Raw genomic sequence first — 27,438 nt, forward strand, 5'->3', positions numbered from 1 at the left:
AAATACTGCCTGGCACACAGTATCATTTTATTTCCCTGGTTTTTAAGGTATGTGTCTTTTCATGACCTTTCTCTTATGTTTGGCTGGAGCTGTGCCTTTCCTTTTTTCATTTTTTAGGGGCTTGAAAACCAGATCGTTGAATTTGTTAGAATTAAATGTAAAGGCTCAAAATCAAGACCAAAGGCTCTCCTGTGAATAAACAGTGCAAACTTCTGCACGTGGGATGTCAGATCTCTCTTCTGGCTGATAGAGTTTGCTTGTTTGCTTCTGGTGGAATTTCCTTCCTTGTTGTCATTTCTGCTCCAGATATAATATAGTATTTACCACACATTTTAGATAAGGTAATCCCAACATGAAGTGTAGCTCTGTCACCATAAAAAAAAAAAAAGAAAGAAAAAAAGCAGTGTGTCACAGATTTGACCAAAAACTAGTGACACATCCTATAATAAACAATCCTTTGTTCCGGAAGAGACTATGGGTGGCAGTGCATAATTTAAATGTTGCAAACCACTTAAAAAAACAGCACAAAGAAACCTGAGGAGCTAAACTGTCTTCTAGAAAGTTTTCCAAAAGGAAGTAAGGCACTTAGAACTCCTCTCTCTGACTTAGAGTTCCTTCCAAGCATCATTTTAAGGAGGGGTTGGCAAACTTTTTCTACAAAAGGCCAGACAGTTAATGTTTTAGGGCACATGGGCCTCTAGTTTCTGTCACAACTCTCGGCTCTGCCACTGGACATGGAAAGCAACCATAACACAGGAGCAAATGGGTGTGTGGCTGTACAGCAATAAAATTCATTCATGGATGCTGAAATGTGATTTCCAAAAAACTTTAATGTGTCAGGAAGTACTGTTTTCCTTTTGACTTTTTTTCAGCTACTTGAAGATATAAAAACCATTCTTAGCTTGGGACACACAAAAATAGGTGGTGGGTCAGATTTGACCCTGAAGCCATAGTTCACCCACCCCCATTCTATTCTAAGAGCTCAATAAATATCTGTTGTTGGTGAAAATACACTTCTCCTTCTGAAAATAATCTGAAAACTAAGGATCCATCAGGCACCTCCCATTACCTTTTCCCACCTTCTTTTTTTTGAAAACTGCCAATGCTGCCGACCTGACTAAAACAAAGGCCATTAGAAAACAAGCCAAATTAACTTCCTTTTCTGAGCCCTTTAAATAAGAGTCTTAAAACAGCTCTTCATAAAGAGGGACAAGGCAGCATGCCTACAAATGACGGAAACGGGGACTGAGCAATCATGTGGACCCCATACTCATAAAGCAGCAAAGGTCGTGGCAGCTTTAATCACATATACATACAAAAACTGTATATTTTCCCCATCCACCATCATGATAGAGCCTTGCTTAGGGGGATGAATACTGAAGCAAATATGTAGTAAACTGACATGACAAACTGTTCTTTTTTTTATTATTAATCCCAGAAATACAAAATTAGTTTAATTAATATAATTAAATAATATATTATAGCATATTAAAGATAGAAAGTTAAAAATCACAAAATTATGTCATTAGAGAAAAAGCATTTGTCAACAAGCAAAACTCTTTCATAGTAAAAATGCTCAATAAACACTTAATAGAAGAGGATTTCACCCTGATAAAAAGAATATATGCCATTTCATTTTGTTGATTATTTCCTTTGTGTAGAAGCTTTTGAGTTTGATGAAGTCCCACTTTTGTATTTTGGGCTTTGCTACCTGTGATTTTCATGTGAAATCCAAAAAATATTGCCACGACCAACGTCCAATAAGTTTTCCTTATGTTTTTTGAGGAGTTTTACAGTTCTAAGTCTGTGTTTAAGTCTTGCTTACAAATGGAATATTAGTTGGCCATAAAAAAGCAGCAGATCTTGCCATTTGCAGCAACATGGATGGACCTGGAGATCCTCATACTATGTGAAGCAAGTCAGACAAAGACAAACATCACTCGGTATCACTCATATGTGGAATCCCATTTAAAAAACGATACAAATGAACTTATCTACAAAACAGAAACAGACTCACAGATCCTGAAAACAAACCCATGGCTACCAAAGGGGAGACATTGGGGGGAGGGACAAATCAGGAGCCTGGGTTGAACATACCCCTTGGTTCTTCTTTTTCAAAAATTAGCATAGCTATCAGCAAAACCTTTTCACTCCGTATAAACTTTTAACCTTGTGTTAAGTACTGAAATTTACGTACAGAATAGTATATCAAACATATTTGTATATTTAAAAATTATTATAAAGACAACTATCTAAACACCATCTAAATTACAAAATGTAACACACTAGTAACTGAGAAGACACATATGAGACCCTCCAGAATTACACTCCGTCCTGCCATTTTATTAGTAACTACCCTCTAGATGTCTGTAGTAATCATGTTTATACATATATTGTTGTTGTTTATGGTTCCCTTATTTTAGGTAAAATTTACGCATGGTCAAATGTACAAATCCAAAGTTCAAAATTCAATGTAGGGCTTCCCTGGTGGCGCAGTGGTTGAGAGTCCGCCTGCCGATGCAGGGGACGCAGGTTCGTGCCCCGGTCCGGGAAGATCCCACATGCCGCGGAGCGGCTGGGCCTGTGAGCCATGGCCGCTGAGCCTGCGCGTCTGGAGCCTGTGCGTCCGGAGCCTGTGCTCCGCAACGGGAGAGGCCACAACAGTGAGAGGCCCGCGTACCGCAAAAAAAAAAAAAAAAAAAAAAAAATTCAATGTATTTGGATAAATTCATACACCAGTGTCAACTACAGTCCTATCAGTAAGCAGATTACTTCCATCACCCCAGAAATTACTTTTGTGCTCATTCCTCATTCAGAATTATCCCCTAGTCCTTACCTCTCTTCCACTATATATTTCACTAGATGTTAATTTTGTTTATTCTAGAACATCACATAAATGGAATTACAGACTAATACGTTTTTGTATTTGGCTTTTGCTCAGAATATTGTACATGAAATTCATACCCGTTTTTGGACAAACTGTTCTTAAGAATGAATGAGATTGCTCACCATTTTATATGGCTACTGAAGACAAATTTAATAAAAATTATTTCTTACTCTCCAAGTGGCACCTAGATATTATTTCTTTAATCCTTGAAAAAAAATCACAGTATAAAAGTTATGTGGGAAATACCCACATGTATAATAACCTCATTTTATTTTTATACAGCCCTGCCCTCTGAAAAGGTAAAAGTGGACTGCAATTTCTTCCATGCTCACGATTTCCACGTAGATGTTGCTGTAGATCTTTTTATAATCAAGAAGTAAAGAGATGTTCAATTATTCGCTGGAAATAATTCAGAGTCCTTGGCAGAGCAAAGAATGAAGAGAACATTGCTGAATTACCAACTTAAGGCTTCTTCCAAACAGACCATGAAGGAAGACTTTACCCAGTTCTTTCCAGAAATGGAAGCTTGTACTTTCTGGGAGAAGATTCTGCCATCAGTGAGTTCGTGTTCCTGTGTTATGATGATGACTACCAAGAACCGCAACTTTGTAAAGCCCATTGTTACCATTCTGGCCAAGCCAAGGGTTGACTGCACTGATTAACAGGGTGACAATTATCTCAGTGAGTGGCCATCATCCGTGGTAGAAGAGTTTTTTAAAAATTACAGCTGGCGGGGGGCGGGGGGGGTGATGAATTGGGAGATTGGGGTTGACATATATACACTAATATGTATAAAATAGATAACTAATAAGAACCTGCTGTATACGAAAATAAACAAAATTCAAAAAGAAAAAAAAAATTACAGTGTGTCTAATATCTACCTGAAGAGAAGCATAAACCACGATTCCAATTCATTTGAGTTGCCTGGTACTTTTCCAGAAAATATTTTTCTAGCAATGAAGTACACTAGTTTGACCCTAAAAATTACCTGATCCTCTGCCACAAAACCAGTAACACATGGAACATCAAACATGTCACAGGATGGGTCAATATAAAACCGAGAAAAGAGTATCTATGATTTAGAATAAAATTCTACATTTTTATTAACATTCTACTTGAATTAATAAATTTTATTCTATCAATGACAAGAATTCACTGATTTGCTAATTTTACACACCAAGAAGCAAATGTTTTTCATCTAGTTTATCCTTAAGTGCCCCCTTGCACTGATTTCCTAAATGAACTCTTGTTTTGCCTGAATACACACTTTGTTAGAAACTACAATGCAAGCCGAATACCAATAATAAGACATCTTTCCCCACCTTTTTTTTTTTTTTAACAAGAACTGCAGATTTTCCTAGTTGCAAAAAGGGAGGGAGGGAATCTGGGAAAGAATTGTCTGTTCAAGATGTAAACTAGTATTTTTGACATTTAATTAGGTGCATCTGATGTTGAAATTATACAAGAGCTGCGTCAGTGATGGAAAACCCCACCCAGGAGCAGCAAATCTGTTCTTTTCCTCATAATACTGTTCTTACTCCTGTTCCATCTTTGAAGTACCGTTATTTAGAAAGTACTAAAACTTATCATCATTCTCCATAATATTTACCCAACATTGTGACCTAGTTGTAGACCTTCTGCAGCTCAGTGAAACCACTTACTTCTGCAGAGAAGAAATGATTGCCGATTTAGCACAAACATACTCCAAAGGAAAGACAAGGTGAGTTCTAAAGGATCTAAGGAACAGAGTGAGGTAAAGACACTGAAAGCTGGACTGGTCGGGAGAAAAAAAACGGAAGAGCAGCGTTGGAAAAGTTAAAAAGTAAGATAACAGGTCTGTCTTAAGGCTACTTTTAGAAAACATCACAATACAAAGTAGAATTCTACTTGTGTTTATTGCAGGGCAGACTCCTGTCAGTTTAGTAATTCACCCCACACTTCTGAGTCACAGTATTACATGATACCTGGATAGTATATCATTACTCATTACCAAATAATTAGCAGAACTGGGTTTAACCCAAGGGGATTATAAAGAAATAAACCCTGGGAGGCGACGAGAGGGGATGGGGAGAAGGCAGAATCCGAGAAACACAAGTTGATTCACCTGTAAAGGTGGGGGGATGGGGTACTGCACGTCCTGGCAGGGAAATCACGAGGCCCAGGTTCCAGGACGACACCGGCAACCAGGAAGCGTGTGACCTTGTGGAAGCCAAGATGGACTGTTCTAAGAACTGACCTCATGGATAGAGACGGGACGGCGCGCTCGATGCTGAGACCACTTGCCAGGGTCCAGATCCCAATGGATAACACCTGCCCCTCAAGTGTATACGTGCCTCACTTAGCCACGGCTGGGACAACTTAGCCTGCTCCGTCCAATCTGGCACAGTTTCGGCGCCTTGGGGTGTGGGCCCGGCCTCCTCCCGCCCCCAGGACATCCTCCATCCGTGAACGTCCTGCCGGGTGAGCGGTGCGAGCGAAGTGGCGCTTAGGAGTTGAAGGGTGGTCTCGCACACGGAAAGTTGAAAAAAAATGCTGAATCAGGGTGCCCCCATTTTGCCGGTTCACGGGCAATCGGATGCTCCCTTCCCTCATCCCTCCTCCCGCTCCGAAAAGAAACCGGATCGGCCTATGCGCTCAGAGGTCACCTGCGAAGAGCAGAGCGATGTCACTCGGCTAACCCTAAAACGGCACCCACGATAGAAAAGAGCCGAAAACACCACTGCATCATCCGAAGAGAGGCCCCCCCTCCGGAAGGTGACCCTTTAACGCGTTATCCTTCGGTTCCGCAGCCTCGGCCGGACGGGATGGGGCAGGGAGGGAGGTGAGCGCCCTCGGAGCACCGGAGAGTTTCCACCAGCCCCGGCCTCGCCGCGCGCTGGCCAGGACGGTACCGACTCCAAGCGGACGGTCCGGTGTAGGATGTCGCGAACTAAAAACCGCAGCCCGAGGGACCCCTGCAGCCGCCCAGGCCGAAGGGTTAGGGACCACGATCTAAGAGTTCCGGGCGGCCACCCCCGAGTCGCGCTCTGAGGCCACCTCGCCGGCTTCCGGCGCCCCGGGGCCGGTCCCCAGTGATCAGAGCCGGAGGGGCCCGGGGATGGAAGGAGGAAGGGGGGGGTAGGCGGATCAGGGGGCCGATCGGGGATCGGGGCCGGGGTCGCGGGGCGGGCCTCCTACCTGTGGTGGAGAGCACGGTGCTGGCGAAGAAGAGCGCGGAGGTGAAGTCCCAGTTCCAGTTGCCCGAGGCGTTGCTGAGCACCGACACGCCGTAGTTGCTGGCCTCCAGCACCCGGCCCAGGAACTGCTCGAGCTGCGGCTCGGACAGGCACTCGTGCTCCTCCAGGAAGCGCCGCTTCAGCTTGCGCAGCTCCTGGCGCAGCAGGTCCTCGTAGGGCAGCTCCACCGACGAGAAGACCACGGCGCCGAAGACCAGGTAGAGCAGGTAGCCGAGCACCAGGAAGCCGAAGCACCAGGCCGAGCGGTGCCGCTCCACCAGGCGCACGCACGAGCTGCCGGCCAGGGACTGCAGCATCTTCTCCGCCGCCCGGCCGCGAGGCCCGCGCCGCAGACCGGCCCGCCGCCCGCCCGCTCCGGAGAGCTTCTTCGCCCTTCTTTTCCTGTTTCCTTGCAAATAGAAAACACCCAGATGATGTGGCGCTGACGTGGTGGCCGGTTCAGGTAGCCCGAGAGTCGCCCGAGATCGCCGAGCAAACTTGCAGGCTGCGCGGGGTGCTGGGCGCGCGGCCGGGGAGCCCCCGCCCTTGACTCCGCCCCCCGGGCCGCACGGACCCCGCCCGCCTCGCGGCGCCTCCAGCTCCCCGCCCCGCGGCGCCTCCAGCTCCCCGCCCGGGTTCCCCCTCCCAGCCGGCCCGCGCGCCCGGCAGGCGGGGTGAGAGGTAGTGTGTGCTTGCGTGCGTGCGTGAGTGTGCGTGTGTGTGTGTGTGTGTGTGTGTATACACACTTCTGTGCTGTTCGCTGCCGCTCCAAGACCCCAGTCCCAGCTACACCATTTCCCACCTATTTCTTCTTAAAGCCACTATTACAACAAAGAGAGCCCTGGAATACTTTCCATCTTCTCTTACTGGGCGGAGCGGGTTGAGAAATCTGGTGCCAGTGATGATGGTGAAAAGACCGGAATCTCAGGGCTGGAAGGCACCTGGAACCTGAAGAGGAAGGCAGAGTTTTGGAAAACCCACATTTCTGAACTCTACTTCTTTAGAACGTGAAGAGTGAAGAAAGGTCCCAATATATCAACTACCAGAAGCAACTGAGCTTTCCCGAGTGGCGTTTCTTTTTAAGGGGACGACCTTGCTGTGGGCCAGAGTCTAGTTGGTGCACCCTTTTTGCAAAGACAATTTGAGGGCAGGTTTCAAGAGCCTTGAAAGAGTTTATGTGCTCTGACACCGTGATGTGTCCTAAGAAAAAATAATCAGGGAGACAAAGATTTATAGAGAAGGCTGTTCATAAACAAAATATATCTATATTATATACGAACTAATGAAGAGTCAGGAACAATCTAACTATTCCAAAATAGAGGAATGGTTAAATAAATTATGAAATAATGCCATCTGCAGCAACGTGGATGGACCTAGAGATTATCATACTGAGTGAAGTCAGTTAGATAAAGACAAATACCAGATGATATTTTTATGTGGAATCTAAAATATGACACAAATGAACTCTTCTATGAAACAGATTCACAGACATAGAGAATAGACTTGTGGTTGCCAAGCGGGAGGGGGTGTGAGGGAGGGATGGATTCAGAGTTTGGGATTAGCAGATGCAAACTATTATATATAGGATGGATAAACAACAAGGTCCTACTGTAGAGCACAGGGAACCATATTCAGAATCCTGTGATAAACCATAATGGAAAGAATATGAAAAAGAATGTATATATGTATGACTGAATCCCTTTGCTGTACACCAGAAACTAACACAACATTGTAAATCAACTATACTTCAATAAAATATTGTAAATTAAATAAATTATGGGGTCTCTACAGCATGGTTACCATATTAAAGATGTGTTTAAAGACTACTGAAGCTAAATGATCTCATGTATGGAGTATATATGGTCTTATGTATAGAATCTCAAATATGTAAAATATTTGCATTTTGTATTGTAAAACAGAACTATCTGCATAACAGATCTACTGCAAATCAAACCAGCCCCTAACAGTTGTCTTTGGATGATAGTAGAGTATATAGGTGACATTTATTTCTTTGACATTTTTATATTTTTCAAATTTTCTAAAGTGGACCTTTTGGGGGGGCGGTGCAGTGCTGCGAAGCTTGTGGGATCTTAGTTCCCTGACCAGGGATTTAACCCGTGACCTCAGCAGTGAAAGCACAGAGTCCTAACCACTGGACTTCCAGGGAATTCCCTACAGTGGACCTATTTTTGTAATCCAGAGAAATATTAAAAATAAACAAAACTGAATTCTTTAGTACAATTATTTAGTACAATTCCTATCTGCCTACTTTAAGAAATTCAAAAAAAAAAAAAAAAAAAAAACAACAAACCCAACCAAATGAAAACCATTTTGTGTTCATTTATTTAGAAATTTTCATGGAAATTTTTAACATCCTCATCAGTGGTTTTTTTTTACTTTCAGTAAATGAGCTTACCTCCTGCTTTACTCGGAGGATTGAAGTCATCCCTCTCCTTTACTTCTCTTCACTTCAAAATCTCTTCATCAGTAATCTACTTCTTTCCTTTCCTGTTACCCTGAGGAAAACAGCTCCTGCTTATTTTCAAGGTGAAGTCTTTAAGCCACTACTCCCAGCCCTTCAGTCTCCAGGAATCTTGACCTCCCCAGCCAGTCCCCTACTCTTTTATAACTTGAATACTGCTGCTCTGCTAGCTCTTTTCTCTCCGCTTCAAAAAATCACCTCCAGGGCTTCCCTGGTGGCGCAGTGGTTGAGAGTCCGCCTGCCGATGCAGGGGACACGGGTTCGTGCCCCGATCCCGGAGGATCCCACATGCCGCGGAGCGGCTGGGCCCGCGAGCCATGGCCGCGGAGCCTGTGTGTCCGGAGCCTGTGCTCCGCAACGGGAGAGGCCGCAGCAGTGAGAGGCCCGTGTACAGCAAAAAAAAAAAAAAAAAAAAAAAAAAATCACCTCCAGTCTACACCATCCTGTAACACGTTCTCTGCCCCGTGCTCTGTAACCCTTGCCCCCCCTACCGTATCCTTCTTGATCTTTGCCATTATGACATGTCGGGGGACCTCCATGCTCCCGAGGTCACCTCTGCCTGCAGCACACTCTCATTGTCCTTCTGCCTCTCGTGGTGCCTTTGCTCCCAGTGTCACTGTGTTTTTGGTTTTTGTTTGGCTTCAGTGTCTCTGCTCATGTGTTTCAGACAGTCCCTGCCCCAATCTCTATCTGTGATGTACCGCATGTACCTGTCCTTCAGGGCCTGCTTAAATGCCAGACCTCATCCGCAACACCTCGATGCCCCAGGAGGATGTGATTTCTTCCTCCTCTCACAACACTGAGCCCTTTGAACACAGCATTTTGTGGGTCACATGTGGTTAACAACTGCACACACCAGTGTGGTTTTATCATCGTGCACTCAAATATACATATACATATATGGCAGCTTTAACACAGGGCTGCAAATTCTTTGACCCTTTTCTCATCAAAAGGGAGGGTTTTGTGTTTCCTGCTCCTGAAACTCTGTGGGCTTGTGACCCTTTCAACCAACAGAGGTGACACTAGGTGATTTCAAGGTTGGGTCATAGAAGGTCAGCAGCTTCAGACATCGTTCACTGGAACACCCCACTCTTGGAGTCCTCAGCCATAGCTTAAGATCTCTCATTACCTTGAGGTTGATCAAGGTAAACTGCCATGCTGGAGAGGCCGCGTGTAGGCGTGCCAGGTGACCGTTCCGGTGGAACCAGCACCCCCTACCATCCCCACTGAGGCCCAGGACATGCCAGATCCGGACATCCACCTGCTGAATGCCACCCAGGGACCTCTGTCAATGTCCCCTGCAACAGAAGAATCTCCCGGCTGAACTTGGCTTGAATCACGATAAAGTAGGTGTTGTTTTCAGCCATGAAGTTTGGGGGGAGGTTTTTTGTTTGTTTGTTTGTTTGTTTTGCGGTACGCGGGCCTCTCACTGTTGTGGCCTCACCCGTTGCGGAGCACAGGCTCCGGACGCGCAGGCTCAGTGGCCATGGCTCACTGGCCCAGCCGCTCCGTGGCATGTGGGATCTTCCCGGACCGAGACAGGAACCCGTGTCCCCTGCATTGGCAGGCGGACTCTCAACCACTGCGCCACCAGGGAAGCCCCTGGGGGGAGCTTTTTAAGTAAAAAAAAATACAGAACCCAGGACAGCATGCATCTGGACTGTGCCTAACTTTACAACTCACCATTAGATGTTTTCTTCCAATGCGTTTGCTGTTCTTTCCCATATTTCACTTCTCTGGCTGAGGCTCTTGCTCTGTTCCATATAACAGCTAGACCAGGGATACCAAATACTTTTAAATCACCTGTTTTATGGCTGAGTAATATTCCATTGTATATATGTACCACATCTTCTTTATCCATTCCTCTGTCGATGGACATTTAGGTTGCTTCCATGTGTTGGCTACTGTAAATAATGCTGCAATGAACATTGGGATGCATTTATCTTTTCGAATTATGGTTTTCTCCGGAGTTCACGGTTAACGGATACACACTACTATATATAAAATAGATAAACAACAAGGACCTACTGTATAGCACAGGAAACTCTACTCAATATTATGTAATAACCTATATGGGAAAAGAATCTGAAGAAGAATGGCTGTATGTATATGTAAAACTGAATCACTTTGCTGTACACCTGAAACTTACACAACATTGTAAATCAACTATACTCTAAAATAAAATACGAATTAAATTTAAAAAAGCAAAACAAACAAAATAAAATAAAATCACCTGTTACTTCAGACTACAGATAGAAACGAAATTATCATATGCATGGTCTGACAGGTCCTTCCCTGCAGGGTGAGATCTGTTGAGTAGAGCCAGGAGGTGGGGCTGGGCTGAGGGATGCAAAATTCCTGTATTTCTGGCTCCTTGGAGTTGATGGGTATCACCGCGATAGAAGTTGGCTGTCTCCTTCCTCTTCCTGGCCCCCTTTGCTGGACAGTTAGCAATCTTAGTGATGGTAGGATATTTTTCCTTCTGTTAAAACCTTTACCCCACATGGTTTCTATGTACCACACTGCTGAGAAGCTACTTCCCTTCCGGCCTCCTCCTGGGAACCATACAAGCTGGAGCTACCCCACACCAGTGTGCCAGAGGCCATCCCAAGCATTTCTCAAGAAAAAAAAAATGAGAATGTGGAAGAAAGCTCAGAGAAGAGTGCAGAGTTTCCCAAGAAGTAGGCAAAGGTGGGAAGGGAGGGGGTTGAAATAAGTGGGAGAGACAGTATGTCACCAGGATGGGGCTGCTTCCTACATCTGTGTTCTCGTTAATCAACATAATTTGGAAACAGGTGACCAAGCTTTGTGAGAAACAAACCTTGCACTTGGCACAGAATTGGCAAGTTAATCTGACATGGAGTGTATGATGTAAGCAATCATCACTGTTGTGCTGTATGATAATTAGTCATAAATGGCAAACAGTTCATGTAAATGGGTTTAATTATCTCAACAGGTTGAGATGATGGAACAATTCGTAGAGATGGGAGTTCCATAGGAAAGTCTTTCCCTTGGGATCAAAAAAGTGAAATTCACAAACACTGGGTTGGTGAAATCAGGTCAATCAGCAGCAAAAACAAAGTGTTAGTGTTTGTAATTCCATTTTGGGATGTATACCCAAAAGAACTGAAAACAGGAATTCAAAGAGGTATTTGTACACCCGTATTCATAGCAGCATTATTCACAATAGCTAAGAGGTGGAAGCAACACGAGTGTCCATCAACAGATGAATGATAAACCAAATGTAGTATATACTGACAACAGAATTTTTTCAGCCTTAAAAAGGGATGAAATTCTGACACATGCTACCATCTGAAAGAACTTTGGAGATGCTATACTATGTGAAATAAACCAATCACTCAAGGACAAATACTGTATAATTCTACTTACATGGGGTACCTAGGGTAGTCAAATTCACAGAGACAGAAAGTAGAAAGAATTGTGGTTGCCAAGGGCTGGAGAGGGGGGGAGGGGATGGGGAGTTGTTGTTTAATGGGTTCAGAGTTTCAGTGTTGCAAGATGAAAAAGTACTGGAGACGGATGGTGGTGATGGTGGCACAACAATACAATTGTACTTGATGCCACTGAACTGTACACTAAAAACGGCTAAGATGTTCAGTTTTGTGTTATGTGTATTTTACCACAATTTTTTTAAAAGTCAGCGTTTTGAGCTGACAGTGGGATACAGGCATTATGAATGGGCTGAAGTTTCCCCATCCTCCAACTAGCTCCAGGCTGTATCCATGATGAGGGCCCTTGAAGAAGTAGACATCCTTCACTTCCAGAGGGTGTTGGACAGTCCAGGTGGGACACAGCACAAGGGGCCTCAGTGACCTGGCACACAGCCAGATGAGATACGCCTGGCTAGTGATGAGTCTGGAGGCCCAGCTTGGAGAAATGGCAGGAGTATTCCAGGCATTTGCCCTGACGAAAGAAAATTTAGGATGATCTGATAGCTGCATGCAGAGAAAAAAAAAAAAGTGTGAGTTTATCTTGTAAGTCTTCACAGGGCAGAGCTAGGACTAATGGGTGGAAGATATACGGCATAAGATTTAAAAACCACATCAAGAGAGAACATTCTAATCACATAACTTGACTATCAGTGGAGTGAGCTGCCTCTAGAAAGCTCCCTGCCATAACTGTTCAAGCAGAAGGCAAACAATCATAGATTCGAAAGGTAAAATGGAGAGCCTTTTGTCATTTAAGGTGCTTTCCGAATCTGAGATTTTACATTTGCACCGTTTATAAGGTCAAGGGTATGGGGAGAAAAGAGTGAAGTAAATGAAGCACAAAGTTGCCCTGAGGTGCTTCTGAAAATTGCTGGATGTCTAACCAGGGACTGCCAAGATGCTCCATCCCTGGAGCCCCTAACTCCCAGGTGGAGTCATGCCCAGTGCCAGGGAACCCCGACCGAGCAGACCCCCAGCTTCTCTGTCATCTTTGGCAAAGCTTGTTGCTGCCTCCCCCCACCCCTTATTGTGATGGGAGGGGTCCATCCTGGGAGGAGGGCAGATCAGGCTCAGCCTCTAGACAGGCTCAGCATCCACTGGGAGGGCAGCAAGTGACAGGTGACTCCCTTTAGGGTCCTTGTGGCCACACAAGCCTATGAGAGACTGTCCACCCTTGGCACAAGGGATGCTGGTAATTTCCCTGCCCTCATCTCGGTCTCTTAACCATGCCTCCCAATCTCACTTTCCCTGTGGATGTTAAAACATAATCCATCCCCCTCACCTCTTATTCAATCGTTATTTAACATGCCCTCCAGGGGTACAAGAGATAAGGAGGGAAAGCACCGGAAAAAAGGACTCTCCTGGAAGTAAGATAATGAAAAACGGAGAAGGTGAAGTTTAAAAAAATTAGAGGAGCTATAAGAGTCTAACGACATCCAGGGCTCTGGCTGCCACGCGCCTTGGGAAGGTGGCTCCACCCCCAGTAGCACCCCTCCCTCCCCTCGCGCCCCAGAGCACTCCGGGCGGGGTGCGTTGAGAGCAGCAGCCTGAGGCCATCTCATCACTCTTTCCAAAACCAGGTCATATGTCTCAGCAGCTTGGAATGGCTTCTCCCCAGGCTTGGTTAGTAGATGATTTCAGACCATTACACAGTGTGGGGTTTATGGCCCTAATGTTAGAAAAGCGAGAGGGAAAAAAAAAAAAAAAAAAAAAGCGCAGGACAATCTCTTTTTTGTCTCCTGGAGTGTCCAGCCCAGGCTGCTGGCAATCATTAGGGTTGCTGTGTCCCGCTCCTACCGAGGTGATACACGCAAGCTGCAAGCTCCTTGACAGCCTAGGACAATATCCTTCATAAACTATTGTGTTTGCATGTGACACAGGTCAGCGGCATGGACACGGGTGCCAGCTGGCATCCATGAAGCTTTCTAGCACAGAAGGGCTTCATGCTGAAGGTCCGTGTTTTTACCTTTTCAAGAACCCATCTACTCAGAGAGAAAAATTTCAGATCTGGGCACACTGAGATTCCCTACCTACTCCCACTGAACTCTAGGGCCAGGACTCCAAGTGAAGTCTGTAAACCCTCACCCCATACACGGCTCAGTTTGCTGTATCAGTACCTCCCCTAGATCCTAGAATCTTTAATTCCCTCCATATCACAGGCCACTTCCACATAAACTTTCCTGTATTTCAACATCCCATTCAAATCTTCCTTTCAGGTCTCTTTCTTTAACTATCAAAACACACAAAAACTCCCCTATCTCTCTCTCTCTCTCTCTCTCTCTCTCTCTCTGAATTCATGCTACAGACATTATCTGTGCAAATCACTGGGTTCCTAACATGCACGTCCTTGTATCATTCATTTTATGAGTACACGCTCTGTCCTCCCACAGGGCTGTTCGCTCTTAGGAGGAATTCCCATGTCTCTCAGTTCTTTGTACCCTTGATAGCACTCAGCACAATCCTTTCACATGACATATGTACAGTAAATATCTTTGATTGTTTGATTAATAAATAATCACGATTACACTTTCCCCAGGCAGCAGCATATTGTTTAGTGGGAAATATTTTTAGAGCGATGGTCAACCACCCTGTGTTTATGCAATAAATATCTGTTATTGCTTTCAATGTGAAGGAACCGGTTCTTAGCACAAAGACTGCCCAAGGGACCCTAGACAGGAAATGATTTATTTGGGGGTAATTTTGTTCTATTGGATTCTAGGATCTTTCATATATAAAGAAGACCTTTCAGGTGCCTTTTTACAATGGAAGACAAAGATCCTCTAACTTTTAATTTTGAATGTCTGCCCTGCCCATCACCTTTATTTTTTTTAAGTTTAATTTAATTTTTAAATTTTATATTGGGTTATAATTGATTTACAATGTTGTGTTAGTTTCAGGTGTACAGCAAAGTGATTCAATTATACATAAACATATATCCATTCTTTTTCAGATTCTTCTCCCATATAGGTTATTACAGAATATTGAGTAGAGTTCCCTGTTCCCATCACCTTTAAAAACAAAACCAAACACCCTCTTACATATTCTAGAAAAAGCAAGACCGTGTTAATGGAAAAGAATCTGAAAAAGAATATATATATATATATATATACACACATATATGTATGTGTATATATATGTGTGTGTGTGTGTATATATATATATATATAACTGAATCACTTTGCTGTACACCTGAAACATTATAATCAAATATACTTCAATAAAAATAAAAATTAAAAAAATTTTAACAAAGGAGCTGTTGAGAAACTTAACTTGTGGAGTTTTAGGGGGGACAAGAATTGTTGCAGTTAAGGAAAAAGAGGCAGAGAAGTGAAATCCATAAGCCTAGAATGTTAATTCAAGTTATTCCATGGAAAGAAAGGAAGCCCACTGATGGGACTATAGGATAGAAGGTGTATATGTGGTTGTGTGTGTGGATATGTGTGTTTAAGACGGGAGAGACTTGAACGTGATTGTGTATCACAGGGAAGGAGCCAGTGGAGAAGTTGAATTAGAAGCAAGAGAAGACAGAAGACAATTGATAAAGAAAGTTTCCAGGGGACTTCCCTGGTGGTCCAGCGGCTAAGACTCCACGCTCCCAGTGCAGGGCACCTGGGTTCGATCCCTGATCAGGGAACTAGATCCCCAATGCCGCAACTAAGACCCAGCACGGCCAAATAAATAAATAAATAAATGTTTAAAAAAAAAAAAAAAAGAAGAAGAAAAAGAATGGTTCCAGAGGAAGTAGGCATGACTGCGATCAGTAGCATAGAAGCAATAGACAAAGGAAGGCAGAAACGTGAGTGCCGGGCTGTCCACTCATTGATCTATTGCTTCATTTAACAAATAGAGATTGATATTTGCCATGTGACAAGAATTGTGCTAGGCTCAGAGAATATAACAGTGATCAAAATGATTATGTTTCTTGTCTTCAAGGAACATATTCAAATGAGAGTCAAACACTAACTAAATATGAAGAGTAAGGTGTAGGGAACTCTAAGGCAGGTACCAGGGAAGTCTACCTGAATATGGAGATCAGAAAGGCTTCCCTGAGTACACACTGAGTCGAGCTGGAAGATGATAGGAATTAACTACTAAAAAAAGAGGTGGGACCCAGGGAGGGGTTGGAACTGGTGGGAAAAATGGCTAGAAAAGCAGATGGGGGGACTTCCCTGGTGGCACAATGGTTACGAATCCACCTGCCAATGCAGAGGACATGGGTTCGAGCCCTGGTTCGGGAAGATCCCACATGCCGCGGAGCAACTAAGCCCGTGTGCCACGACTACTGAGCCTGCGCTCTAGAGCCCGCGAGCCACAACTACTGAGCCTGTGTGCTGCACTTACTGAAGCCCTCGTGCCTAGAGCCGGTGCTCTGCAACAAGAGAAGCCACTTCAATGAGAAGCCCACACACTGCAGTGAAGATCCAACGCAGCCAAAAAAAAAAAAAAATTTAAAATTAAATAATTAAAAAATAAAGAATTATGTGAATCACTAAATAAATAAGTAAATAAATAAAATCAACCTAATGATTGGAGGTGCAATAGAAGAGTTTTTCTTCTTCTGCCAATGGTATAATTTGTATCATTTTCTAGATTTTAAATATATTTCTATGTACTTGAAACTACAGATGGAAACTAGCATTGGGGATGAAAAGGACAGTTTAAGGTTCCATTATAAGGACCTGATATCACAATTTAAAATGTTATTTCTTGGTCTTTAAATGGCTCTCAAATTTGAATGCTACTGTTGTATTCCCAGTTCTTTTTGTACATATGGAACACAGCAGTAGTTATGTTGCAACTAGAAAAAAAAAAAACTGGAAGGCAGTGATATCTTACTCACCAGAAGAAGAGTAACCCAGAAGCGTGCATATGGGGAAACCACAGTATGTAGCACCATCACAGCATTCTTTATACATTAAAATAGATTTTAGCTATCTAGCTCTAGAAAGTTTTTCTACCAGAAAAACTCGGGCTTATTTACTCACTCAGTACTTTTTTTGAGAGCTCTTTGTGGTAAGGGCAAGCTTGCAGTGAGATGATGAATTAGAAAAAATAGAATAAAAAGAGAAAACCTCCATGTCCTCAGGGACTTGCTCTGTAGTTCACTTAATGATGAATTTATTAATTTCTTTGCAGTTTTCCATTTCAATTAATTAGCCCAACTATATTCTGTAAGCCCACAGCTGTGCTGGGAATTAAAAGAACAGAAGTAGGACCCAGTCTCTACCTGTGAGAGAAAATGAGAATATAGTCTGGGATATTATATCATTAAGTCCTAGAGGTTTTTTGTTCTTTCTATTCAAGGTTCCCAAATCCATCCCACCTCAAGGGAAGAGATGGTGTCTCATTCACTCTATTTTTCCAATATCTAACCCTGTGTCTGGCACATGGTAAAGATTCAGTAAAGGTATGTTGAAAGAAGAAACACATTTTTTTCAAAAGTCCAAGGCTACATCTAGCGAACATCTCATTTCCCAGGCACTCTTCCAGTACTATGCAGAGTTGAAAGTCTTCTCTGGCTTTTGAAGTAACTACTCCTTTTTTTTTTTTTTTTTTTTTTTGTTGTTGTACGCGGGCCTCTCACTGCTGTGGCCTCTCCCAACGCGGAGCACAGGCTCTGGATGCGCAGGCTCAGCGGCCATGGCTCACGGGCCCAGCCGCTCTGCCGCATGTGGGGTCTTCCCGGACTGGGGCACGAACCCACGTCCCCTGCATCGGCAGGAGGACTCTCAACCACTGCGCCACCAGGGAAGCCCGAAGTAACTACTCTTAATAAAAAATTAGAATACCTATTACCAAATGTTAGCAAATATCTGACTGTGATCACCATTATTTATTACCTAAAATGCCTCGTTTTCTTAGAAACCGTTTTTAAGTCTGGAAATTATAGAAACCAGAAGAAATATTATTCCAATTCTAATTTAATCTCCTGTCTGTCCTCTGATCGCTTAATAGTATGAAAATCTGGTTTGCTTTGGTCACATACTGCCAGGTTCAGGAAAATATGCACCAAGCTTCTGAACATGGGTAAATCTATAAAAAGATTTTCTGCTTCCATGGCCTGTACAGGACTGATATTGATTTTTTAAAGGTAGAATTGTTACCTTTAATACAGTTACCACATTTTTCCATGAATTTAATGGAGCCTGCAAGAGGAATCAAATGACTATGTAGAAAGATGTGTATCCTCTTTACGAGTGTGGGTGATGTCTCACAAGATAAGCAAAGCTTTATGTGAGTTGCAAACCCCCATGTCTGCCTGCTGATGCCTGAGCATCTTTCGCCAGAAGCAGGCAGGTGGGGGGGACATAGGAAAGATGGAATGAGTTGGAGCTGACAGTTGGCCCCCAGGGACTAAGACACCCAGGATCTCAGGGAATAAGGTTCACCTCTCAACATGTTTGCATTGCTCTGTTTGGCAAACCCAGTCTGAGGGGAGAAAGACAAAGGTATCCCGGGGGATACTGACTGCAGATCACACAGTCAAGGGTGGCTACCGAATCCTCCTGTTAATTTCTTATTTCATACTCCCACTGGGCTCTTTTGAAAGGGGTCCAGAGACTTCCGGGTAAGATGGCGGAAGAGTAAGACGCGGAGATCACCTTCCTCCACACGGATACACCAGAAATACAGCTACACGTGGAACAACTCCTACAGAACACCTACTGAACGCTGGCAGAAGACCCCAGACCTCCCAAAAGGCAAGAAACTCCCCCACATACCTGGGTAGGGCGGAGCGGAGAGATTCCCGCGCGGAGGGTCGGTGCCGGGCGGCGCTCACCGGCCCGAGAGGCTTGTCAGCTCGCCCCGGCGGCGCTGGAAGCTGAGGCTCGGGCTTCGGTCGGAGCGCGGGGAGAGGACTGGGGCTGGCGGCGAGAACTCAGCCGGAAGGGGGCTAATGAGCCACAGCTAGCCGGCAGGGAGTCCGGGAAAACTCTGGAGCTGCCGAAGAGGCAAGAGACTTTTTCTTCCCTCTTGGTTTCCTGGTGCGCGAGGAGAGGGGATTAAGAGCGCTGCTTAAAGGGGCTCCACAGACGGGCTCAAGTCACGACTGAAAGCGCGGAGCCCAGTGACGGGCGTGGGACGCTGGGGCTGCTGCTGCCGCCGCCAAGAAGCCTGTGTGCGAGCGCAGGTCACTGTCCACACCGCCCTTCCGGGAGCCTGTGCAGCCCGCCACTGCCGGGGTCCCGGGATCCAGGGGCGGCTTCCCTGGGAGAACGCACGGCGCGCCTCGGGCTGGTGCAACGTCACGCCGACCTCTGCCGCTGCAGGCTCGCCCCGCACTCCATGCCCCTCCCTCCCGCCCGGCCTGAGTGAGCCAGAGTCCCCGAAGCGGCTGCTCCTTTAACCCTGTCCTGTCTGAGCGAAGAACAGACGCCCTCCGGCGACCTACACGCAGAGGCGGGGCCAAATCCAAAGCTGAGACCCAGGAGCTGTGAGAACAAAGAAGAGAAAGGGAAACCTCTCCCAGCAGCCTCAGAAGCAGCGGATTAAAGCTCCACAATCAACTTGATGTACCCTGCATCTGTGGAATACATGAATGGACAACAAATCATCCCAAATTGAGGAGCCAGGAGTCAGTGCTGTGCCTCTGAGGTGGGAGAGCCAACTTCAGGACACTGGTCCACAACAGACCTCCCAGCTCCACATAATATCAAACGGCGAAAATCTTCCAGAGATCTCCATCTCAACACCAGCACCCAGCTTCACTCAACGACCAGCAAGCTACAGTGCTGGACACCCTATGCCAAACAACTAGCAAGATAGGAACACAACGCCACCCATTAGTAGAGAGGTGGCCTAAAATCATAAAAATTCCGCAGACACCCCAAAACACACCACCAGACGTGGACCTGCCCACCAGAAAGACAAGATCCAGCCTCACCCACCAGAACACAGGCACTAGTCCCCTGCACCAGGAAGCCTACACAACCCACTAAACCAACCTTAGCCACTGGGGACAGACACCAAAAACAACGGGAACTACGAACCTGCAGCCTGCAAAAAGGAGACCCCAAACACAGTAACATAAGCAAAATGAGAAGACAGAAAAACACACAGCAGGAGAAGGAGCAAGAAAAAAACCCACCAGACCTAACAAATGAAGAGGTAATAGGCAGTCTACCTGAAAAAGAATTCAGAATAATGATGGTAAAGATGATCCAACATTCTATTTCCCAGATCCAAAATCTTGGAAATAGAATAGACAAAATGCAAGAAACAGTTAACAAGGACCTAGAAGAACTAAAGATGAATCAAGCATCGATTAAAAACACAATAAATGAAATAAAAAATACTCTAGATGGGATCAATAGCAGAATAACTGAGGCAGAAGAACGGATAAGTGAGGTGGAAGATAAAATAGTGGAAATAACTGCTGCAGAGCAAAATAAAGAAAAAAGAATGAAAAGAACAGAGGACAGTCTCAGAGACCTCTGGGACAACATTAAACGCACCAACATTCGAATTATAGGGGTTCCAGAAGAAGAAGAGAAAAAGAAAGGGACTGAGAAAATATTTGAAGAGATTATAGTTGAAAACTTCCCTAATATGGGAAAGGAAATAGTTAATCAAGTCCAGGAGGCACAGAGAGTCCCATACAGAATAAATCCAAGGAGAAATACTCCAAGACACATATTAATCAAACTGTCAAAAATTAAACACAAAGAAATCATATTAAAAGCAGCAAGGGAAAAACAACAAATAACACACAAGGGAATCCCCATCAGGATAACAGCTGATCTCTCAGCAGAAACTCTACAAGCCAGAAGGGAGTGGCAGGACATAATTAAAGTGATGAAGGAGAAAAACCTGCAACCAAGATTACTCTACCCAGCAAGGATCTCATTCAGATTTGATGGAGAAATTAAAACGTTTACAGACAAGCAAAAGCTGAGAGAGTTCAGCACCACCAAACCAGCTTTACAACAAATGCTAAAGGAACTTCTCTAGGCAAGAAACACAACAGAAGGAAAAGACCTACAATAACAAACCCAAAACAATTAAGAAAATGGGAATAGGAACATACATATTGATAATTACCTTAAATGTAAATGGACTAAATGCTCCCACCAAAAGACACAGATTGGCTGAATGGATACAAAAACAAGACCCATCTATATGCTGTCTACAAGAGACCCACTTCAGACCTAGAGACACATACAGACTGAAAGTAAGGGGATGGAAAAAGATATTCCATGCAAATGGAAACCAAAAGAAAGCTGGAGTAGCAATTCTCATATCAGACAAAGTAAACTTTAAAATAAAGACTACTAGAAGAGACAAAGAAGGACACTACATAATGATCAAGGGATCGATCCAAGAAGGAGATATAACAATTGTAAATATTTATGCACCCAACATAGGAGCACCTCAATACATAAGGCAAATACTAACAGCCATAAAAGGAGAAATCGACAGTAACACAATCATAGACGGGGACTTTAACACCCCACTTTCACCAATGGACAGATCATCCAAAATGAAAATAAATAAGGAAACACAAGCTTTAAATGATACATTAAACAAGATGGACTTAATTGATATTTATAGGACATTCCATCCAAAAACAACAGAATACACATTTTTCTCAAGTGCTCATGGACATTCTCCAGGATAGATCATATCTTGGGTCACAAATCAAGCCTTGGTAAATTTAAGAAAATTGAAATTGTATCAAGTATCTTTTCCGACCACAATGCTATGAGACTAGATATCAATTACAGGAAAAGAGCTGTAAAAAATACAAACACATGGAGGCTAAACAATGCACTACTTAATAACAAAGTGATCACTGAAGAAATCAAAGGGGAAATTTAAAAATACCTAGAAACAAATGACAATGGAGACACGACGACCCAAAATCTATGGGATGCAGCAAAAGCAGTTCTAAGAGGGAAGTTTATAGCAATACAATCGCACCTTAAGAAACAGGAAACATCTCGAATAAACAACCTAACCTTGCACCTAAAGCAATTAGAGAAAGAAGAACAAAAACATCCCAAAGTTAGCAGAAGGAAAGAAATCATAAAAATCAGATCAGAAATAAATGAAAAAGAAATGAAGGAAATGATAGCAAAGATCAATAAAACTAAAAGCTGGTTCTTTGAGAAGATAAACAAAATTGATAAACCATTAGCCAGACTCATCAAGAAAAAAAGGGAGAAGACTCAAATCAATAGAATTAGAAATGAAAAAGGAGAAGTAACAACTGACACTGCAGAAATACAAAAGATCATGAGAGATTACTACAAGCAACTCTATGCCAATAAAATGGACAACCTGGAAGAAATGGACAAATTCTTAGAAATGCACAACCTGCCAAGACTGAATCAGGAAGAAATAGAAAATATGAACAGACCAATCACAAGCACTGAAATTGAAACTGTGATAAAAAATCTTCCAACAAACAAAAGCCCAGGACCATATGGCTTCACAGGTGAATTCTATCAAGCATTTAAAGAAGAGCTAACACCTATCCTTCTCAAACTCTTCCAAAATATAGCAGAGGGAGGAACACTCCCAAACTCATTCTACGAGGCCACCATCGCCTTGATACCAAAACCAGGCAAGGATGTCACAAAGAAAGAAAACTACAGGCCAATATCACTGATGAACATAGATGCAAAAATCCTCAACAAAATACTAGCAAACAGAATCCAACAGCACATTAAAAGGATCATACACCATGATCAAGTGGGGTTTATTCCAGGAATGCAAGGATTCTTCAATATATGCAAATCAATCAACATGATACACCATATTAACACATTGAAGGAGAAAAACCATATGATCATCTCAATAGATGCACAGAAAGCTTTCGACAAAATTCAACACCCATTTATGATAAAAACCCTGCAGAAAGTAGGCATAGAGGGAACTTTCCTCAACATAATAAAGGCCATATATGACAAACCCACAGCCAGCATCGTCCTCAATGGTGAAAAACTGAAACCATTTCCACTAAGATCAGGAACAAGACAAGGTTGCCCACTCTCACCACTCTTATTCAACCTAGTTTTGGAAGTTTTAGCCACAGCAATCAGAGAAGAAAAGGAAATAAAAGGAATCCAAATCGGAAAAGAAGAAGTAAAGCTGTCACTGTTTGCAGATGACATGATACTATACATAGAGAATCCTAAAGATGCTACCAGAAAACTACTAGAGCTAATCAATGAATTTGGTAAAGTTGCAGGATACAAAATTAATGCACAGAAATCTCTGGCATTCCTATATACTAATGATGAAAAATCTGAAAGTGAAATCAAGAAAACACTCCCATTTACCATTGCAACAAAAAGAATAAAATATCTAGGAATAAACCTACCTAAGGAGACAAAAGACCTGTATGCAGAAAATTATAAGACACTGATGAAAGAAATTAAAGATGATACAAATAGATGGAGAGATGTACCATGTTCTTGGATTGGAAGAATCAACATTGTGAAAATGACTCTACTACCCAAAGCAGTCTACAGATTCAATGCAATCCCTATCAAACTACCACTGGCATTTTTCACAGAACTAGAGCAAAAAATTTCACAATTTGTATGGAAACACAAAAGACCCCGAATAGCCAAAGCAATCTTGAGAACGAAAAATGGAGCTGGAGGAATCAGGCTCCCTGACTTCAGACTATACTACAAAGCTACAGTAATCAAGACAGTATGGTACTGGCACAAAAACAGAAAGATAGATCAATGGAACAGGATAGAAAGCCCAGAGATAAACCCACGGACATATGGTCACCTTATCTTTGATAAAGGAGGCAGGAATGTACAGTGGAGAAAGGACAGTCTCTTCAATCAATGGTGCTGGGAAAACTGGATAGGGACATGTATAAGTATGAGATTAGATCACTCCCTAACACCATACACAAAAATAAGCTCAAAATGGATTAAAGACCTAAATGTAAGGCCAGACACTATCAAACTCTTAGAGGAAAACATAGGCAGAACACTCTATGACATAAATCACAGCAAGATCCTTTTGGACCCACCTCCTAGAGAAATGGAAATAAAGACAAAAATAAACACATGGGACCTAATGAAACTTAAAAGCTTTTGCACAACAAAGGAAACCATAAACAAGACCAAAAGACAACCCTCAGAATGGGAGAAAATATTTGTAAATGAAGCAACTGACAAAGGATTAATCTCCAAAATTTATAAGCAGCTCATGCAGCTCAATAACAAAAAAACAAACAACCCAATCCAAAAATGGGCAGAAGACCTAAATAGACATTTCTCCACAGAAGATATACAGACTGCCAACAAACACATGAAAGGATGCTCAACATCTTTGCTCATTAGAGAAATGCAAATCAAAACTACAATGAGATATCATCTCACACCTGTCAGAATGGCCATCATCAAAAAATCTACAAACAATAAATGCTGGAGAGGGTGTGGAAAAAAAGGAACACTCTTGCACTGCTGGTGGGAATGTGAATTGGTACAGCCACTATGGAGAACGGTATGGAGGTTCCTTAAAAAACTACAAATAGAACTACCATATGACCCAGCAATCCCACTACTGGGCATATACCCTGAGAAAACCATAATGCAAAAAGAGACATGTACCAAAATGTTCATAGCAGCCCTATTTACAATAGCCCGGAGATGGAAACAACCTAAGTGTCCATCATCAGATGAATGGGTAAAGAAGATGTGGCACATATATACAATGGAATATTACTCAGCCATAAAAAGAAATGAAATTGAGCTATTTGTAATGAGGTGGATGGACCTAGAGTCTGTCATACAGAGTGAAGTAAGTCAGAAAGAGAAAGACAAATACTGTATGCTGACACATATATATGGAATTTAAGAAAAAAAAATGTCATGAAGAACATAGGAGTAAGACAGGAATAAAGACACAGACCTACTACAGAATGGACTTGAGGATATGGGGAGGGGGAAGGGTAAGCTGTGACAAAGTGAAAGAGCGGCATGGACATATATACACTACCAAACGTAAGGTAGATAGCTAGTGGGAAGCAGCCGCATAGCACAGGGAGATCAGCTCGGTGCTTTGTGACCGCCTGGAGGGGTGGGATAGGGAGGGTGGGAGGGAGACGCAAAAGGGAGGGGATATGGGAACATATGTATATGTATAACTGATTAAATTTGTTATAAAGCAAAAAATAAAAAAATAAAAATAAATAAAAAAAAGAAAGGGGTCCATATACTTCTCTCAAGGACAGACATGAAATTTTGTTTTAACTTAATTAATTGTTGAGGAATGAAACAGTTCCACAATCCCTTAGCTAACACCCTTGGGACTACAATTCAGTCTGTCCTTTTTTGGATTTTATGTTATATAACATCCCCGACAGGACCTGAGGCAGAACCCAGCAATCAAACACATGAATACTTCTTCACTGAAATGCATGAGCCTTTGCACTAAGTGGAAAAAAGATTACAAGTAGCCTCATGCTATTTCGGGCCAGATTTTGTCACCAAATGAATTGTGAAAAACTTTGACATTTCATATAATTTGGGGCTTTGGAATTGCAATAAGGGATGGGAGAGCACTCAGCCCCTCCACACCTCTCACATTACCCCACCCCACTGCTGCTGTGGTACATTGTTCAGAATATTCTAAAGCATAGTCGTTGGTCTTATGCCTGCTTTGCCAGGAAGTTACCAGAATGATGAAGGGGCCTCATCATTTTGCTGTATCCAGGAAGTCCTCACGTGGGATTCAGTTCTTATGGGTCAGGAATATGGGGGACGGTCCCTTTCTCTTCCGTACAAATCTGTTGTGTGGTTTTCTCAAGCATTCGAGTGTACTGAAAAACCAAAGGTCTGCAGTGAGGTGGTGGTTATCCATCCAAAGGACAGGAAAGGCACCGGGCAGAGGCACCAGCATATGCCAAGGCCCAGGGGTACAAACACAGAGTGATTTTGAGGGATTGCAAGTAGTTCCATGAGGCTGGAGCTAAGGATGGACATAGGGACAGGGCACGACTAAGGATGGATGTAAGGTCAGGGCAGAAGAAGAGAAAGGCAATGTAGAGAAGGTGGCCTTGGACGTCGTATAAAATGAGCCTTTATTGGGAAGAGTGTGAGTGCCCTTGAGAGGTTTTAAGAAGGTGAAGGACATGATGAGATTTGTGTTATTTTGGAAATCCTCTGTTGTATCATTGAGGATGTGCCACGAGACGCATCACAAGAAAGGGCTTCTGGTTCTGCCACTCACAAACTAGGGGACTTTGGGAAAAATTATTAATTCACTGATTTATAATCATGGACAAAAAATTATTTTTAATAGGGTTCCAAATAATTTGTTACTGATTATATTAGTCAGAGGTTCTCCAGAGAAATACATAATACATAATATTATATAAAATAGAGTATATCTGTTATGTAATAAGACTATATATAATATGTTATATGTAACAATATAATATATAATAATGAGTATATATAATTATATAGAATGAGAGAGAGAGAGAGAGAGACTTATTTGAGGGAATTTGCTCACGTGATTGCACCAGTGGGCAAGTCCAAAATCTGTAGGGTAGACTGGCAGACTGGAGACCCAGAGAATAGTTTTTGTTGGGACTTGAGTCCAGAGGGAGTCTTCTGGTAGCATTTCCTCTTCTTTGGGAAACCTCAGTCTGTTTTCTCTTAAGTCCTTCAACTGATTGAATGTGGCCCATCCACATTACAGAGGGGAAATCTGCTTTAGCAAAAGTCTACTGATTTAAATGTTAATGTGGTATGTATACAATGGAATATTACTCAGCCATAAAAAAGAATGAAATAATGCCATTTGCAGCAACATGGATGGACCTAGAGATTATCATACTAAGTGAAGTAAGTCAGAGAGAGAGAGACAAATATCATATGATATTGATTATATGTGGAATCTAAAAAAAAGATACAAATGAACTTATTTACAAAACAGAAATAGACTCACAGACATAGAAAACAAACATGGTTACTAAAAGGGAAAAGGGGGGGATAAATTAGGAGTTTGGGATTAACATACACACACCACTGTATATAAAATAGATAACCAACAAGGACCTACTGTATAGCACAGGGAACTATACTCAGTATTTTGTAATAACCTATAAGGGAAAAGAATCTGAAAAAGAATCTGTGTATATATATATATGTATACATATATGTGTATATGTGTGTGTGTGTGTATATATATATATATATATATATATGTAACTGAATCACTTTTCTGTACACCTGAAACTAACACAACATTGTAAATCTATTATACTTCGATTAAAAAAAAGAATCAGAAAAAAATGTTAATCTCATATAAAAGAATGCCTACACAGACATCTAATCCAAAATATTTGGGTACCTTGGTCTAGCCAAGTTGACACAAAAAAATTCACCACCACACCAATAATAGTTGAACTGTCAGAGTTTGCATGCA

At 42.8% G+C, this 27,438-nt stretch overlaps 2 protein-coding genes across 2 annotated transcripts in view; both read right to left on the reverse strand.

The window, feature by feature from the left end:
• Positions 1–6,490, reverse strand: part of KCNK1 (potassium two pore domain channel subfamily K member 1) — a 52,955-nt gene extending 46,465 nt beyond the window's left edge. The window contains exon 1 of the mRNA XM_082638768.1: positions 6,065–6,490. Within this exon, the coding sequence (XP_082494894.1) occupies positions 6,065–6,419 (355 nt within the window). The 5' untranslated portion in view covers positions 6,420–6,490. The remainder of the gene's footprint in view (positions 1–6,064) is intronic.
• Positions 1–27,438, reverse strand: part of MAP3K21 (mitogen-activated protein kinase kinase kinase 21) — a 153,942-nt gene that overhangs the window by 24,183 nt on the left and 102,321 nt on the right. The window lies entirely within an intron of this gene.

This window comes from Mesoplodon mirus (genome assembly GCF_964341445.2).
Source record: "Mesoplodon mirus genome assembly, chromosome: 2".
In the NCBI taxonomy this organism is placed as follows: domain Eukaryota; kingdom Metazoa; phylum Chordata; class Mammalia; order Artiodactyla; family Ziphiidae; genus Mesoplodon; species Mesoplodon mirus.